At 42.4% G+C, this 17,240-nt stretch overlaps 1 protein-coding gene across 2 annotated transcripts in view; it reads right to left on the bottom strand.

Annotated features, from left to right (window-relative positions):
* Window positions 1-16,016, bottom strand: part of KDM5B (lysine demethylase 5B) — a 68,767-nt gene extending 52,751 nt beyond the window's left edge. The window contains exons 1-4 of one of the 2 annotated variants that reach the window (XM_068918078.1): window positions 15,645-16,016; window positions 2,878-2,955; window positions 1,483-1,605; window positions 441-611 (exon numbers count right to left, since the gene is read on the bottom strand). In XM_068918078.1, coding sequence (XP_068774179.1) covers window positions 441-611; window positions 1,483-1,605; window positions 2,878-2,955; window positions 15,645-15,782 — 510 coding nt within the window. In that variant the 5' untranslated portion in view covers window positions 15,783-16,016. Of the gene's footprint in view, window positions 1-440; window positions 612-1,482; window positions 1,606-2,877; window positions 2,956-7,114; window positions 7,230-15,644 lie in introns of those variants that run through there. The other variant, XM_009667368.2, reaches the window with a different exon arrangement.
* Between the last annotated feature and the right edge of the window lie 1,224 nt (window positions 16,017-17,240).

Here is a 17,240-nt window from a genome sequence, read left to right as displayed (position 1 = left end):
TAGTCCATCAGTTGCTCTGTGTACAAGTGATAAAGATCCACAGCAGACTTATTCCATCAGAAAGATGGACGGACAATGGTTTGTGAACACAGTAATATTCTGTGTTAGATAAAAGAGCACTGAAGAAATCATTACAGGAAGCCTGAATATCTGTTATCATGAGGTTTCCATATACTGCAGGAGGAAATACAAATAGGTAGCATTCAAACCAGTCAGTAAGAGGTTACCCTGAAGAGCCGAGCTTAATTAAGTTCTACAAACTTTATGTTCAATAGGAGTTTACCTATGGGTCTCTAAAACACTTATATCACCACCACAGAATGCAGCTTGTCACCTGCACGTCACAAAACACAAAACGCAGTCTCTGATAGAGAAGAAGATAGAAGAAAAAACAGACTGACTGCTAAATTAGTTGGGTTTTAGTCAGCTGCAAGACTTACCAGCAGGCTAGCTCCAGACTGGAATAAGTTGTAAGGATAGAGAATACGTTCATAATGTGCACGGATGTGGGAACCCACTGCTTTGCCAGGAGCAAATCCCATTCTGGTGGCTATCTTGGTCCATTTTCTCTCTTTGCAAACTACATCAAACCCTCCTTCTTCTGCAACTAGCTAAAAAAAGAAAACATAAGGGTCGTATATTTAACGCTAAATATTAAAATGATCAGTGTTTAAGAATAGAATTGCTATCTTAAAAGAAAATGAAGACAACATCACACTTGCTATTTCAAACCAGCCCAGTAAAGGTTTTTTAAAAAAAATGTGAAAGTTGTTCAAAAGCTATAGCCTGAATATATAACCTATTTAGAAAGCATAAAGTTCTTTGAATTACTTTACAAACAAGTCATCATCAGTATTGGATGACCAAAGCGTAATTCAGTCTACTTCTGAGAATTTGAGGTTGCAATTTGTCACTCCTCTACTCTGTATTACAACAGCTACTTTTCTGCACAGTATAATTGGTTACTCTCACTGGGACATATACTATCAAATAGCGTAGATTTTATTTGATGGATTTTGAGCCTAAACATAAAGGAAAAGAGAGAACATATCCTTGCGGTCAGTGAATCCCATCCCTTGCTTTCAGATTTCATAATCTCATCCAGAAATTTAAGCTTCATCTTAAAAGTAATTTGGGTTTTTTGCTCCCCAAAACAGAAAAGCTATTCCTCACCGCCCTCATTGTTCGGGAACTTCCCCCAAATCAGCCTAACTTCTTTCACGACCAGTTTGTATCCAGGTTCAACTTTAAGAAGGAGTTGAAAATGTAATTTGATCTCCTAGCTCACATGAAAATCCACGCTATATTACATTTCCTAGTATTTTGTGCTGCATTAGCTATGTTAGGTCAAACAAAATAATTTTTTTCTAGCTTAGGTATACTCTAAAATCTCTCTTAAATAACTGTGATATCGTCCTAGAAACAGGGATAACATAATAGCTTTTTTTAAGAAAAGTTTCTCCCTTATAATGACAGTCCTACCCTATTAAGCTGAAATAAATCCAAGATCTTCCTCTCCACATGTGGAATTTTCAGTGTGCATCCTTGAAGTTCCCAAAACTTTGCAATCTGGTCCAGGAAGTTCAGCTTTACACGGGTCTGAGCCTGAAAAAAGAAGAGTGAACTGCATACTGAATGCAGATTAAGCTCCTGTTTCCCAGTGTTTATAATGTTACAGCCTCAGTTGCCTGCCTGGCTTTTCCCCTCTACAAGAATAGTTTTGCTTTTTTTTTTTTTTTCTTTCCCTCATGTCAACCCACATACAGAAAAAAAAAAAAATCCATACAGATACCATCTGTCTTTTCCTCAAGTCACTTACTGTTAACTTTCTGTACTGCATTTGGAAAAGTACTATGTGAGAACAGGCACGCAATCATTTATTACTGTGAAAAACAACCTAAACACCAGCAGCTCAGCTAGCTTATGACAAAGTATTTTTGTTACCCCTTTTCACTCTTAACTGCATTTGTTTTGTTTTTGTGGATATAAACTGGTCAGGGCAGGGAAAGACAACTATGGTATGTTTGTGCAGTACTTCACACAGTAAAGATTTGGTTCTAATTGGACTGTTAGTGTGTTAAAGAATAGTAGCTTAGGCTTAATCTTATCACATTTCAATATAATCACATTTTTCTATTCTTAAGATAAACAAAGGCTATGTCTATACAACAGACTAGCTTGTTCTTAAACTCCAGAAAGAGCTCTGAACCAGCTTGCGCCCACACACATCTCCCACTGTCTTAACATCTGAATCCAGTGTTTCAGTTCTTACCCCGGCGCTTCACATAGTCACGGGAGGATTTTTAAAAGCAAGTATCCTCTCCTCATGTGAGAAATCAGGCAGGCAAAGAGTCCCTGTCGTTTCCGTTCTTATCAGCAATGAGCTGATAGGACTCCTTGCTACTTCCTTCTCCTTCTAGTCTAAATTCATGAAAGCAGTGAATGAAAGTGATTGCTAACAGCAGATTTCAGACCCACTGAATCCAGATTCTGTAACTGTTCCTTCCAAATGGCTTGTTATCTAAAGCACTTTGTAAATGTTTAATCTCTTCTACTTTTAAAAGATGCTGTAGATGTGCAAAATGCAGACACAAATTATGGCACTTGAGAGTTTCAATCTAATCCCTTACAAGCACCTGTATGTGGAAACGGCCTGAATTTTATTCCTTTAATGAGTATTAACTTCAGTTTTTATGCTTGTTATTTTTAAAATAAATTCTGAAAGAGCTAATTTCTGTGTGGTAAATTAAGATTGATTTTCAGAGGTACAGAGTGCTGTCAACTGAAGTTAACAGGAACTCATAGTCAATGCACTGAAAAAAAGAAATCACTCATCTTTTAAAAAGCTCTTAAGAAATGTTTAGCTTTACAGTTTACCTCTAGTTCATTGAGTCTCTGGATCCTCGGAGTAAAGTGAAGTTTATCAACATCACATGCAAATGGAGGCTGCCAGTCCTGGAAAGAGAGAAGACAGAGAAACGTTTCCATCAAAAGACCAGGAAAAGAGAGACAACTTCTTTGTGTTCCCTTCAAAAGTTAGATAAGCCTGAAATTGGAGCAAGGCTAATCTGAAACAGGCAGTGGGTTATGAGAAGAGCATGGAAGTGGTCTTCATGGCTTGCAAGTCTTCCTTAGCACCAAAAAGTACAGCACATGGTCCCATATGATGTGATACGATCACAGCTATATGGCTGCACAGCACCTCCCCTTAGGTGAGGGCTGCATCTGATCTTGCCACCAACCTCACTCCCTCCATGCTTCCAACTCTGGTGAGGTCTATTTTTGTTTCCAAATTACTTGATATTGAAAAATCCTAGAAAGTAGAAAAAACAAAGTGTCTTTGCATTAGCTCCTGAAATGTTATTGTCCACCTCTTAAATATTTTCCAGCGTGTCTTTAAAATAGACAGAAACTAAAATAATGAAATGAATAACACTTTGGAACTAAAGAACTGACCTCAGAGATAAGCCTTCAATTAAACACCAAGTCAGTGCATCTTCTTCCTACACATACTCAGTAGCAAAAAGCAAGGCACGTACCATTGGTCCCAGTCTCACAATGACAATTAACTGCAAAGGTCACGAGTAACTGCAATGTGTCACTTATTTTAACAAATGCAATATTCTTACTCTGTGAAACACAGAAAAAAAGTGAAATTTCAGAAACTGTGATCCAAACTCTAATGCCTGCTTTGACTGGGAAGACTATCGTTTGGTATCAGAGACTATAAATGCTCACGAAGGACACAAATGCAGCAGTTAGTGCTCATAACTGATAGGCTCAGAAACTAAAAAACAACAAATAAGTTTATTTTCCTAATTCCTTGTTTGCAAACATTCAGGAACAGCTGGAACATGACCAATGAAAGAAAGATTATTATTACTTTGACGAAATATCTGCAACTGGTAGTGTTATTTATAAATAAGGCTACAAAGCAATTTTGTCTTTCAGAGCTCTGACACTTATCACATGCAGTTGTTTTGGCAATATACTGCTTCACTAAAACAAATTAAGTTTGATTTAAGCTTGATAGCAATTCATTTCATATAAAGCTATCTTTTTATCACTAATTACAGAACGAAGATAACACGCATGAGAGCTATGGATAGCAGAGTAAGACAGGAGAGCTTTCTACCTAGAGGGAAAAAAAACAAAACAAAACTCTCCTCAGTGACTGTGGACTAAACCAACTGAAATAAAAACAGCATCACAAGCAGAATATTTGCTATGTTAGCAGAAGTAATTTTCAAAAACAACCATAACAGATGTGCAAGGCAATTATGTACAAACATCCAGGCTCAATTCTATATTGTGACAGAATCCTGCCCTGTCACGAGAAACAAAGCCTGTGGCAGAACCAGGAATTTTCAAAACTAGAGAGAAGAGATCTAAAAATCACGGAGATCTAAAAATCATGGAGAGTGTGGAAAAACTGAGGGAGGAACAACGATCTATGCATTTTATCCAACGTATGGTAACTAATCCAGATCTCTAATTTAGCTGTAAGAGAGAAGACTTCTGATCCTACCAGGCATTTTCAGCACATTAAGATTTGGCAAGGTCAGGTTAAAATTAAAATTCAAGCAAAAATGACAACAGGAGTCAAGATGACAAATTATCAAGTGAACGGTCAATTCTCAAGCAATGGCATGTGATTCTCAATCATTTTTTAAACAAGACTAAAAACAGTGCGTAACGTCATGATGCTTTTATTTACAACTAAAAGTTAACCCTACTTTTATTGACCGCTTTGGTTGCCAGAAAACGGAATACAATGAAATTCAAAATCTGGCCAAAAAAACAAAAAACAATGCACTTTTTTGCAATGTTCTGATATCTGATGAACCATTTGTAGCTCCTAAACTATAGGAAAAGAAACACTGACTTTTAAGGCAAGACCTGTACTGTATCTCAACAAGACAAATCTGACTTTCAAGCTGAATTCATTGGTTAGACCATTAGGCAAAACGCTGGAGTTTGCATTGCGCATGAAGACAGAGCGACAGAAAAAAGGCAAAGAGACCAGCAGAGGACAAACAGAGGTTATGACACACGTAACACCCACAGGGCATTCTGGGGAGTGAAATTAAACTGCTCAAGACAGCTGTTAAACATACAACTCCTAAGCGCTTTGCTTAGGTTGGGAGAGTAAAGGAAAATGAGGAAGCAGGTACTGACTGCTTAGCTAAGTAACGAGCCAATGTTCTAGGTGGGTCAACCATAACCCAGAAAATGGATCCTGTACCAAGCAAGCATCTGCAGGGGATAAAGAGGAAGAAGCAAGAATAAAAACAACAGGAGCAGGAATTCAGAAGATCATGTACGGCAATGACATTGCTGATGATACTGTTCCTCTTGCCTGAGACTCTGCTTCAGAGCTACTGCTTACAGATAAAGGACAACTTTTTAGGTTTAATGATACTGAACTTAACAGTACACACACCTGAACACATCAGTGGTATGTCAGCTGCTTTACAAACAGAAACTTTAGAAATCTGATCTATTCAATACAGGACTTCTGGTCTGTTAAGAGAGAGAGTCTCTTAGTCCAGCAAGCAGATGGCCCATCAATTAGAAACAAATATTTAATAGCATAAAAAGAGTGCAACTTTAGCGAGGAGAAAGTCATTGCAACAATTTTTGTAGAGACATGATAGACACTGACTTAGTAAGAGGTAACACTGGATTTAGTTGTAAAACTCATTGTAAAACTTTGTGGTTTTTTTTTTTTTTTAAAGGAGGCAGAGCTGAGGGAAATGCGTGCCATATATTATGCAGTAAGTCATATTTGATTATTACAAGAGGCCTCTTCTGACTTAAAAAATGCAGGACTGTACATCCCACGTATCACAGAAACTGTTTCAAATTACATTAGTCAAAGTTATGGATACATAGCCACTCTGCCACAGTTTGGAGGAATTAAGACAGGTCTAGCAGACAGGTAATCCTGACTATCGCCTATTCATTTTGAAGACACAAACAGTTCACTTTGGAGCATCTGAAACTAAACGTTGATATATCCAACGAGAATTACATTTAGCTTTTTATATTGCAGGGTATAGTAATTGCCTCAATTCCTAAACACGTAACACAGATGTAGTCAGCCCTTCTTTAGGAACTTAGCTCATTTTGCACGCAGTCTGAAATCGAACCTGCTAAGATAAACAAGACCTTCATTAAAAGGATTATTAAAAGTCATTTGTTTTGAAAGAAATGCCTTTGAGCAGTTTTGAAATACAGCAGCACCACAAGAGGGTGCTGTGTTTTGTGGCAAGGCTACTTCTGCAAACCAACCAGTTATCGTTATGAGCTTTTCTGTTGAAGACAACAGCACACGCAAACCAACTCTACAAGCCAACTTCCTTTAAGTTTGTAACTGGAAAGTCTATAAAACTAGCCATTCCCATCCAGTGCATACTTCCAAGGTCCTCAAAAGCAATTGGTCTGGATTTCCCCCTTTAAAAAAAAAAAAAAAAAAGGTTTAAAAAGACCAATTGAAGTTTTTTTTTCCCCCAATAACCACGCTAATGCATGAAGGTTAAGAATGAGTAATAGAAAAAATTCAAATCCTAGAAAACCAGGATTGTTAATGCTGCACAGCCCCTTTATCTGAAATTATTTTGCTGCTTTCTACTGCTCAAATATGATTGTTAGGAGCCTGCAAATAAAGACATACATCATCATTTGACTACGTCAACATGCATTTGTTAAATTTTCATTTCCTTTGTAAATATGGCCCCTTGCAAATGTTACAGTCCCAGTAGAATAAACCCGAATACAAACACACGCAGAAAATGCGACCAACACCAAATTTGACACTTTTCTATCAACTTTGTAAGCAAATCTAACTATGTAGAAGGCATTCTGTAAGAATCACATTTACATTAATAGTCCAAGTAGTAATATAAACTACAAATGGTCAGGTGAACTATTTCTATACTCTTCCTTTCGGATACATTGTTAAGGGAATAACAGACTTCATATGATTTCAGCTGGTAAATCTTGCATCTCATCCAAACTCATTGTTTAATTAAAACTTAAGGACAGACAGACAGACAGTCTCCTTCACCACCTTCTTCCTCCTCCGCCCAGATTCAAGTGAACAAGAACCTACCACTATCACTGGTAAGCTGTTCTACAGGTTAGCTTCGACTTTCCCTTTTTCCTGGTCATCTCACTTTTTAACCAAAAATTTCATCTGCTCACTGTCCAAGAAGCTATTCTTGATTTTTTCCTGTAAGAAAAGATATTCAAGATATTTTCAATAAACAAATCATAATCCTTTTGCTTCTTTTTATAAGACAAGCTTTCTAGCGCCCAGATAATACTTTTCTTCTGGCTTTTTTCTGAAGCCTCTCCTATATTTTACAACATCCTGTTGAAACTGCAAGTAGACTTTTAGCTGCAACCTTTCCAATGTCACACAAAAGACAGACATGTCACTTTCATTACTTTGCTAGACAATGTCTCATAGTAAGATCCAAAAGAATATCTTAGCAATTCTTGCCACAGAAACACGCATTCATTCAGTTAACTACACCAATTCGTTGCTTCCCAGGATGCCCACCCTGTAAGCGTGACCTACATTCTTTGTTCCGAGATCTATGATCCTGCCTTTGCAAAGGTGTTATGTGATTCTGGCCTCTGAGAGGAAGGGAACAGACTTAGTGACTCAGGAGGTCCCCTTTAGTCTTATGTTTTTTGCGGCTGTATTAAAAACACATTCAAAAGAAACTCAGATCATCACAGAATCTAGGCAAAATGACACAGAACCGATCTGGCACCATCGCTTATCATTCCAATGGTGTCAGTGTGTCATCCATAAATCTTCCTTTTTGAAGGGGAACTAATCCCTCTTTGACCCTGTTAAAAGGCTAACATTAGTCGGTAACTCCAATCATCAGCTAACCTAGTTTGTGGTGATGCGACCCTTGCTATGTAATTTTGAGTGTAGGTGATTTTCTAACAAAAACATTAAATTCCTCCTTGCTAAGAAAGGGTCTCACATGCAGAACTCTCCAGTAAGATAGGCTTGGTGGTATATCTCTCACTTGAGATAAAAATTAGGCTGTTTTGCAGATGATGAAAACATAAATCCTTCCCATTTGAGAACCAGAGCCAAAAAGTTGAGCTCGCAACGGTGATCACCTCTCTAGCCCCAAGTGTTTATGTGCCAACTCCAAACTCTGAGGAATGAAAGCTGAGGTTAACTGAAAGACTCTAGAATGTCAGAGCAGGCTGCCCCTTGGGATCCAAAGGTGGCCCTGTAAAGACAGGAGATGAAACCATACGTAGGGTCCAGGCATTAAAATAGAACAGGTACCAGGGTTTGCATACAGGATGTGTCATTCTTCTCACTGTGGAGATCACTGCACATAAAAACCGGATACATAGGTTCTGGCAGCAGCAGGCAAGAAACAGCAACATACGAGCAAAGTGAATTTTTGCAAATACATGGAAAACAGCACTGGCACAAAGAGCCAGAGATTCACGGGGCATGAGAATCAGTGCACTGTAGGCTGAATTCAAGATCCCCGATTCACTTCGGAGGTCTCTGCTGTACCCCTGACCTACACCTCCAAGCAGAGCATCTGTCAGTACTGGGGCCAGACTTAACCTTCAGTGCTGAAGGGCATCAGGCCCTGAGAACTACAGCGATCTTCGCTGAAGACAGAACGCTTGGTAGATGGACCTGGTCTGATCCCATATGTCCATTCTCAGATGTGTCCGACTGGGGAGCCACACTGACAGCACAGATGACCGTCTCCAAAGAGCTTTGATCAGACGGTTCTAGAAACAATCTCTTCAGAGCCTTAACTGGCAGCTTTCAAACCAGGATTTGAATCCCAGTTTAACGCATATTAAGGAAGGACGTGATTTTAAAGTACAATAGCCATTCTAGAATAACTGTACGCATAGACAAGCTATTAGACATTTCTATTGATTTCATCAAGCAGCTAATAAATCGAAAGACAACCTGGTATCTCAGCTGACTACTATTTTACCTCTGCCTGGGGGATTTCTCTACAAATTCCCATCTCTGTAACAGCAAAAGGCTGCTACCCAAACTACTTACAGACCTCTCAGTTGGAGTTCTCTGTTTAGATGCATTTTCACTTGAAAAGCATCTACTTTCAATGACAAGTATCTGCTTAGACACACGTAAGGGTGGCAGGTTATATGATCCTTTTAAGTTCTCCCTGGCTTTTGGAAGCCCTTAACCTGACCTCCTACCTAACACAAGCACAGAATTCTACCCAGCAATTCCCAGACAATTTGGGTTTGAAAGACAGCCTATCCTAATGGGTATGCAGGCATGAATTCATTTCATTCACCGGCAACTTTAGTTTTGTTGCTGGGAAAGAGGAACGTCTTTAGCCTGAAACTCTAATTTCACCTTCTAGCTAACTGACGCTGTTTATGTCAAGTTCAACAAACAAACCCGCAGAAGTCCAAACCTTCCACCACTATTGCCCCACATAAATAGTTTCAGACTAAACTGTTTGATTTTAAATTTTCCATGAGCTAAATCAAGCGAGTGTTTAAAATCCCTTACTGGAAGGCACTGATTCAAGGACAGGATATTCTCATGATTCTTCAAGTGCACTCTGATTTTTCAGCATTTTTGAAGTGCAGGGAATAAATCACTGGCAGCGCACCATGCCACACACAATAGTTAAGTAATATGATGTTCCTTCTTCATATTTCCCTGATAATTTAAGATCAGGGGAGATAGGTAAATAAACTACTCCGAACTTACCTAATTGCAAAGTATGATCCCTGGCTTGAACATGAAGTAAGGATTTCCTAGTGAGCTTAAGGGATCTGTTTTTCTTCGTAACAAACTGACAGCATGTAAACCAGTAACTTTTTCAAATCAGAGCACTAGAACATCTCTTCCCAAACAAAAAAAAAAAAAAAAAAAAAAGCATATTCTTGATCTGAAAGTGTCAGAAAGTGGCATATTCACCACCTCCCTTAGCCTTAGTTTTTTCCTAACAGCTGATCACTTCACTGTTAAAAATGCATGTCCTATATCTAATTCAAGTGAGCCTAGCTTACGCATAACAAGAACCAGTGGCTGCAAGCTTTCCTCTACAAGACTGATGAACGATGTAGTACTTGTTATTTTCTCCCTGTGAAGCTTGCTTACGTATTGGAATCAAGTTATCTTGCTGTTTTATTTTTGATAAAATAAACAGACTGAACCTCTGTAGACTATTCAATCAGAAGGGACCATCGTGACAAAGATCAACTTCCTGTTTAGGAGAAGTTATAAGAATTCTTTACATTAATTCCTGTTTTAACTATGGTATAGTTTTCAATTTCAGCATTGGGCAATTCCCAGAACCCTAAATAAAGCTGCTCCAACAGTTAACTGCTTTTAGTCCATTGTTTAATGGAGATTTTTCTCCATAAAAACAAAAACAAATACATAAAAAAGAAAGGCAGAAAGCAGAAGGAGTTTTCAGTCCGGATCTGTTCCTTCATCAGGCCAGCGATGCAGGCAACCAAGCTGCCGAATGAGTGGCCAGGAACAGACACTGCTTAAATCAGCCTTGTTCCCGAAAAAAACGTCCCAGAAGAACAGCCTCAGTTCTTAAAAATCCTCCAGCTTAAGACTTCACCACTCACACTACGGTAAGCATAAGTTTTTCAAAGTTTAATTTTTTTATGTGCAGAAATTTTGACACTTTTCTGTACCCTCTCTAGATCAAGTCTTCTTTTTAAAGCATGAAAATCTCAAATGAATGTACCATGCTCGCTACCATGCTACTACAGAGGTAAAAATCATCTTCCTATTCTTCACTAAGAAATTAAACAGCTGCATTCACTGATTTAGGCAAAGCAGCTAGTCTAACATCACACTGGTTTCCCCTAGGCTCTACAGTTATTTTTCTACAATCCCCCCTCCTCTAAGAGTGACCTATGCTCCTTTGTTCCTAAACGTATGACCTCATACTGAGTTCTACTTAAGTGCTTATTGTTTCACAAAACGCAGCTTATTAAGCAATCAGGATGACTCTATAACACTGAACTACCCACCACAAACCTGCAATCTATATGAAATAACTTATTTTGCTCTTCTAGACCTTTAATGAACATTAGATATTGTTGGCTTGAGATTCTGAAAGACCATTAGAAACACATCCTTCATTACAATTTCTCATTAACAGTTGAAATTATCTGTGACTCCTTCAGCGTTATATCAATTTTGCACAATACTAATTATTGTAACTAGAATATTGATTGTAAATTAATTTATAAATCTCACATCCTGACCAAAAAAAACCAACTTAACCAAATATGCAGTCTCACAGAAAACAATAAAATTGATTGACAAGACCAGTTTTCCTATAATCATATTTCATACAATCACCTTTTCAGTTCCTAGTCACTACTATATCAACTCTTAATCTACCCCGGAGTTAGCTAACAACTCCTGTATAAAGGATTTAAACGGGGACCCATTCATTTTCCTCTGGCCCTCTGAAAATTTTACAATGTTCCAGGATTAATGAAAAACTGAGTCAATAATTTAGACAGCTTCAGTGTCAATTCTGTCAAGATTTCAGCTATGCTAACACAGACCTTCCAATTTTAAAACACTTAGTCTTATCAGGACACCCTTAAGGTTATTTGGAGGCCTTAACTGCACTTCTCCATACCCGCATTCTTTAAAGCGATGACATTTAGTCTGAAATTCCTCAATTTTAATGCTTGGCTATAGGAAAATAGCATTTTAAATATATTGTCCTGTATTTTCTAGTCCAAGTAGTAAGTGGCTTCCAGTGTAAACTGGATTTTGAAACTGATGAATACAGCAAGTAAGTAAGGCTTAAGTAATCTTTATTAGTCATTTCTTCACTGCAACGAAGCAACTCTACAAGTAGAAAGGAAGATTCCATTTCCAAATAAAAGTTGTAGTAGGAACAGCATAATATGCTCTACATAATATGCTCTTTTTATTATTGAAGCCACATCGCAAATTTGTTAAGACATTTGCTTTCATTAATATACCTACTTCAAACAACAATGATACTGTTCTCAAACAATACTTTTTTTTGTTCCTCTAAATGCCCCTAACCAATAATTTACAGTGCTTTCAAAATCTTCCAGAATATAAGGTCAGCATTTGGCATGCCAAATTTTGCAATAACCCACTGTTGCAGCTTACCATTTAATAAGGAGAGCATAATAAATGGTGTTTTCAGTTCATAAAAGAAGAGTTAACTGCAACACGGCATGCGATGTATTACAAACAAGCCGTCTGCCATCCACTTTTCTCTATCAACTTTCTACCTTTGGTTCAACAGCACATAATCAAAGCATTTCTGATCTACGGAGCACATTAACTTCAAGCAGCAACCACCACCAAAAAAGCCTCTCTTCTGGCCTGAGCACTTTGCTGCCATTGGGACTATCTACTTATGCTCGAGACTGTTGATAAAAAGCATTCACCTTGCTTTTCCGTGTCACATAAAACACGAGTCACTGAATATGGTTATTGTTGCATCCTTCAAAAGATAGTCGTTTCGAGTCAACGGCAGTTAACATGGAGATTACAGTGTCCCAGAATCATTAAAATAAGAGCAAAATGAAGTCATCAGTCATCAGATGACTGGAATGAACTGAACTAGAATGAGGAGTAAGAAAGTTTCTGGGCGCTCAGGTAAAAATTCTGTGAAATTCTAGCACCACCGCGCAGAAATCATACCTCCTTCCGTTATATTCCTGGATATTCTTTCATCCTGTGAGCATGAAACTAGCATCCAGAATCCATCAGCTCTTTCACCCAGACATCTACAGTATGTCAGATACCTTGATGATCTCCTCCTCACAAAACAGTTCACTGTCCTCCAAACCTTCACCAAAAGACAAGCTACCACACATGTTTTTTTCCCAAGCTTATTTGGTGCCCAGCTAATGCTAGGGGAAAGGTACCAGAGAAAGAAATGACCCCTCCCTATGACAGAAGAGGGAACTCTCCTCACTGTGGTCTGGTGCTGAAATATCAGGGCTGGCTTACCAGGAATAAAGACTTCATGATGAATTTATGAAGTCACAGTTGGGCACCACTGGTCTCACATACAAACAACTACTTTCCACAAACCTGTGGTTGCAATGCAGACACAGAAACATAACTTCATCTTCATCTGCTGATGAAGTTTAAGGTGACAGACTTTAAGCCAAAATAATGCAAGGCCAGCAATCAAATTATGAATTTCTTGTGGATCCTGACAGTCCGCGGTGCCTGCTTGCTGTAGAGCAACCCCAGCATGTAATCTGAGTAAGAATGCAGGCAGAAGCTTCCGCTGGACATACGAAGATTTCCAAACATCAGCTGTTGCTGAACAACGCATTCAGTTGGAACATACATAATTTTGTGAAAAGATCAGTATGATTTGTAGCTTACAGCACCGCAAACCACTTGATTTTATGGGAAAGAACAATAACTACATATTTATTATGTTTCCTGTTTTCAGGAGGAAGGCCAAAAACGACATCAACTTCAAGACTTTCTATGGTAGATTTGTGAGGGCTCCCTCTAGGTGCTAGGCCAGTGAACGAAAACGCACAAGTCATCCAAGTAATTATCTAGGGTAGTTAAGAACTATGGTAGCTAAGCTCTCATGAAAAACAGGCCCTATGTAACCATTAGGTGCCCTTAGCAGCTTCAATTGTTTTCATTCTAGCTCTAAACATGTTCAGTGAAACATATGAGCACATATACAAACAGATATTAGCTTTTTAGTAAGCAGTGATGAGAGTATGCTGAGAATGCAGTTGTAATAGGTAGTTTATTCTTCAGGGGAGCTTTTCATTTATGACTCTCTAATAGATAGTGTAGCTCACAAAAAGCATTTATTATGGGTTTTTAGCTTTTTATACATGCAGCCAAACAACATTGATGAGATATTTAAACTAAATCACAAAAGAAAAAAATCTTCAAAAAAAATTCTGTTCTGCTCACAGTTGCTGAAATACTGTTGACAACATACAATCCAAAAAGATTTTCTACTCAAAAAGATTACATAAGTTCAGTGCTGACTGTATAATGAAAACCATCTTACCCCCTTAGCTATGAGTCAGTATTTGGCTCAACTGCATGAAAAGGGGTATCAGTGTATTCTACCTAGATATAAATTCAGGGGTGTTCTTGTACACATTCATACAATCGCAAATTGTGACTCTTCTGGAAAACAGCAACATCTTCCTCTCTGATGAGATTCACATTATTCGGTCTGTTACAAACCCATTTCTTTCATCTCACGACAGTAAAACATGACGAGTTGCTTCACTTTATTTTAATTCAGTAGGAAAGGGATGGTTACCAACAAGAGTCCCAACAATGATCAAAACATGAAACTGAAGAGCATGTGATTTTGAATGTTATTTCTTCGAACTCAATGTATCACTCGCAAAACTTCGGTCTACGTAAATGTTTTGTCAGCTTCACCTCTTACTGGATCAGATTTAGGGCTTTCAATAGCCGTTTAGCATTCTAGTTGTTGCCGTCATGTTAACTACCTCAAGCCAGCTGCACCACCCCAGACTTGCACTACACTCTACTTACAGAAAGAGCACTTCTCCCAAAATAAAGATGATTCACACACGTTCGTTCATTAGATCTTTACTTTAAGAAGCCCCTCTCCTCACTAGAACAGTTGTTTGCCCCTTTAAAAGAACTAAGAATTATGACTACACAAACTATGCTTCTAAGGTCTTAGAGTAATTCTCAGCAAACAGAGTCAACTAACAAAAGGAAATTAGAATTCACACCACAATTTTGAACATATTACACCATCAGTCCAGATGATGACGATGTAGATGAAGGCTTATTATTCTTCCCACTGTGTATTGCATTCTAAAATGGTGGCCATGTCTGTCTAGGATTCAGCTCGCAAAGATACCAGTCAAACTCACAGCTGCAGAGTTAGATGTTGTTCAACTTGAGGGAATAGTTTACCTGTATAAAAACTATGCCAGACCTCAGGTGCAGCCAGCGGAAGGCCACCGTGGAGCCAAGCAGAGGCGAGGAGAGGACTCCACAGCCCTACAAGACTACAATGCCAACATGGAGGGCAACACCCAAGCAGCTGCCTCCTCTAGGGCTCTGCACGGGGACTGCTCGCCCCAGCAGCGGCTCCAAGACCAAGGGTCTGGCCAAGTTGGAACTTCTTGGGGGCCGAGCAGCGGGGGCAGCGAGGAAGGCACTGCTCGGCCTCCCCGACGAGGCGGGGAGCGCAGCGCGGCCGGGCCAGCCTCTCCCCCCCGCACGCACCCACCCGGCAGCCGCTCCAGCGACTTTCCTGCTGGGCAACTCCAACACTTGGGAGCGACTTTGCCGCTGACAGAAGGGGCGTGCGGGTCGCCTTCCAGCCCCGCGACCCCCGGCCCGTGGCCATTTAAACTTTACATGGATGGAGAAGAAGGAGGAGGAGGGGGGCGGCCTGTTGCCCCCCACCCCCGGGCCGCGGTGCGCACCGCCCCACCTGCCCCGGGGTCACCTGCGCGGAGGGGCCGCGCGTGAGGGGCCGCCCCCGGCGGGAAGGGAGGGCGACGGGGTGGCCGCCGGTGCCGACCGGGCCGGGCCGCCACACAAAGGCCGTCTCCCCCGGCGGCGCCATGCGGGCACTCACCGGCGGCGGCCGCACCTTGCAGATGCCCGTCTGCTCGGCGATGGGCCGGATCTTGTGGATGAAGGCGAAGGGGTCGGCGAACTCCTCCCAGCTGGGCTCGAACACGGGGCACTCGGGCGGGGGCAGGAACTCGGCCATGGCCCGGGCCGCGGGGGCGCCGGCAGCCGCTCCGCCGCCAACCGCCGCTCCAAACAATCCTCCAACAGACGCTGGGGGCCGCCGAGCGCCGTTCGAACGGGACGTGTGCCTCCGCCGGGAGGGAGGGGGGGGGGCGCCGGGAGGGAGAGCGAGAGGCAGAGAAAAAGAGTCCGCCCCGGCCTGGGCGGGGGGAGGGAGGGGGCTGGCTGCCACCCCTCCCCCCGCGCCCGCCGTCACGCGCCGCCCGCCCCGCGCGTGTCTTTGTGCGGGGGCGCCGGGGCGGCCGGGCCGCCCCCCACCCCCTTCCCCGGCCGCAGGCCGAGGCACGGCCGGGCCGCGGGCAGGCTCGCTCTCCGGGGGCGACGGGGGGCTCCCCCGGGTCAGCCATGGCCACCCAAGGTTAAGCGTTGCCGCGCTCATAAAGCGGCTTCGGGGCGCCCCGGCGGAGCCCCGGCAGTTTTGTCAGAGAGGACAAGAAACGACGCTGGAGACGCCGCGGCCTTGGCCGGAGGGCCGGGAGGCCACGCGTTATGGGCGATTCTTTCCTTCCTCTGTGGTGTTCGTGCAGAGCGAATACGCGCTTGTTATTGTTTCTTTGCGCAGTAGAGCATTACGCCTGAAAAGGCAGCGCACTCCTCGAGTTCAGTTTGGGAAGAGCAGCCCGGACAAACTACTCGACAATCCTCCTCCTTCCTCGGCTGCTTGCCTTCCCATTGCCCCGCTTGATCATGAAGGTGCTATAAAACCATTTCTTTTGGACTCTGCCTCGTTTTTAGGAAGTTGCCGCTGCATCTTGCGTGAGATGCACCCTGTATTCGGTGTTGAGGAATTAAGAAGATGGACTGAGACCTCAAAACCTGTCGTTCAGAGATCTCCTTTATGGAGCATCGCCAGCTCGAGCCACAGAAACGCGTCCTTCCTCCCCCTGAGGACCTCACCGCGGAAGTCACACCCAGCAAAGCCAAATTCTCCCCTGGCTTCTCAGCCGAGCAGGGTCAAAGTCTAGCGAGGCTTCAGCCCTCCGCTCCCCGCCCAGCGCGCAAGATGTCCGCTCCGGACAGGGCGCTCCTTCCCCGGGCCCGCTCGCCCTCCCTGCCCGCGCCCGGCCCCGCAAAGCACAACGGCTCCTTTGTTGCGCAGCCCCTTCGGCCCAGGCCCGCGCTCCTTCCCGCCGCCTCTCAACGGCGGAGCCTGTCAGCACGGCTAATGCGGGCGCCACCCCCGACCCCCACCCCGCGGCCCGCGCTCCCTGCCGCCCCCCTCACAGCCCCAGGCCGCCTTGGGGCGGGCCGGCCGCGCCCCCGCTCCCCGCCGGGGCCGCCCCCTCCCCTGGTGCCTCTACAGGGGCTGCTCTTTGTGTGCCGGCGGGGCGGGGGCCGGGGGCGCGCCCGGCCCGGGAGCCCCGGGGCCGTTAAGACTCTCGCGCGTCGGCGAGCAGCACATGGGCCTCCAACACGG

The sequence above is a fragment of the Struthio camelus genome, chromosome 24 (genome assembly GCF_040807025.1).
Source record: "Struthio camelus isolate bStrCam1 chromosome 24, bStrCam1.hap1, whole genome shotgun sequence".
In the NCBI taxonomy this organism is placed as follows: Eukaryota; Metazoa; Chordata; class Aves; order Struthioniformes; family Struthionidae; genus Struthio; species Struthio camelus.
This window is presented reverse-complemented; position numbering and strand designations above follow the sequence as displayed.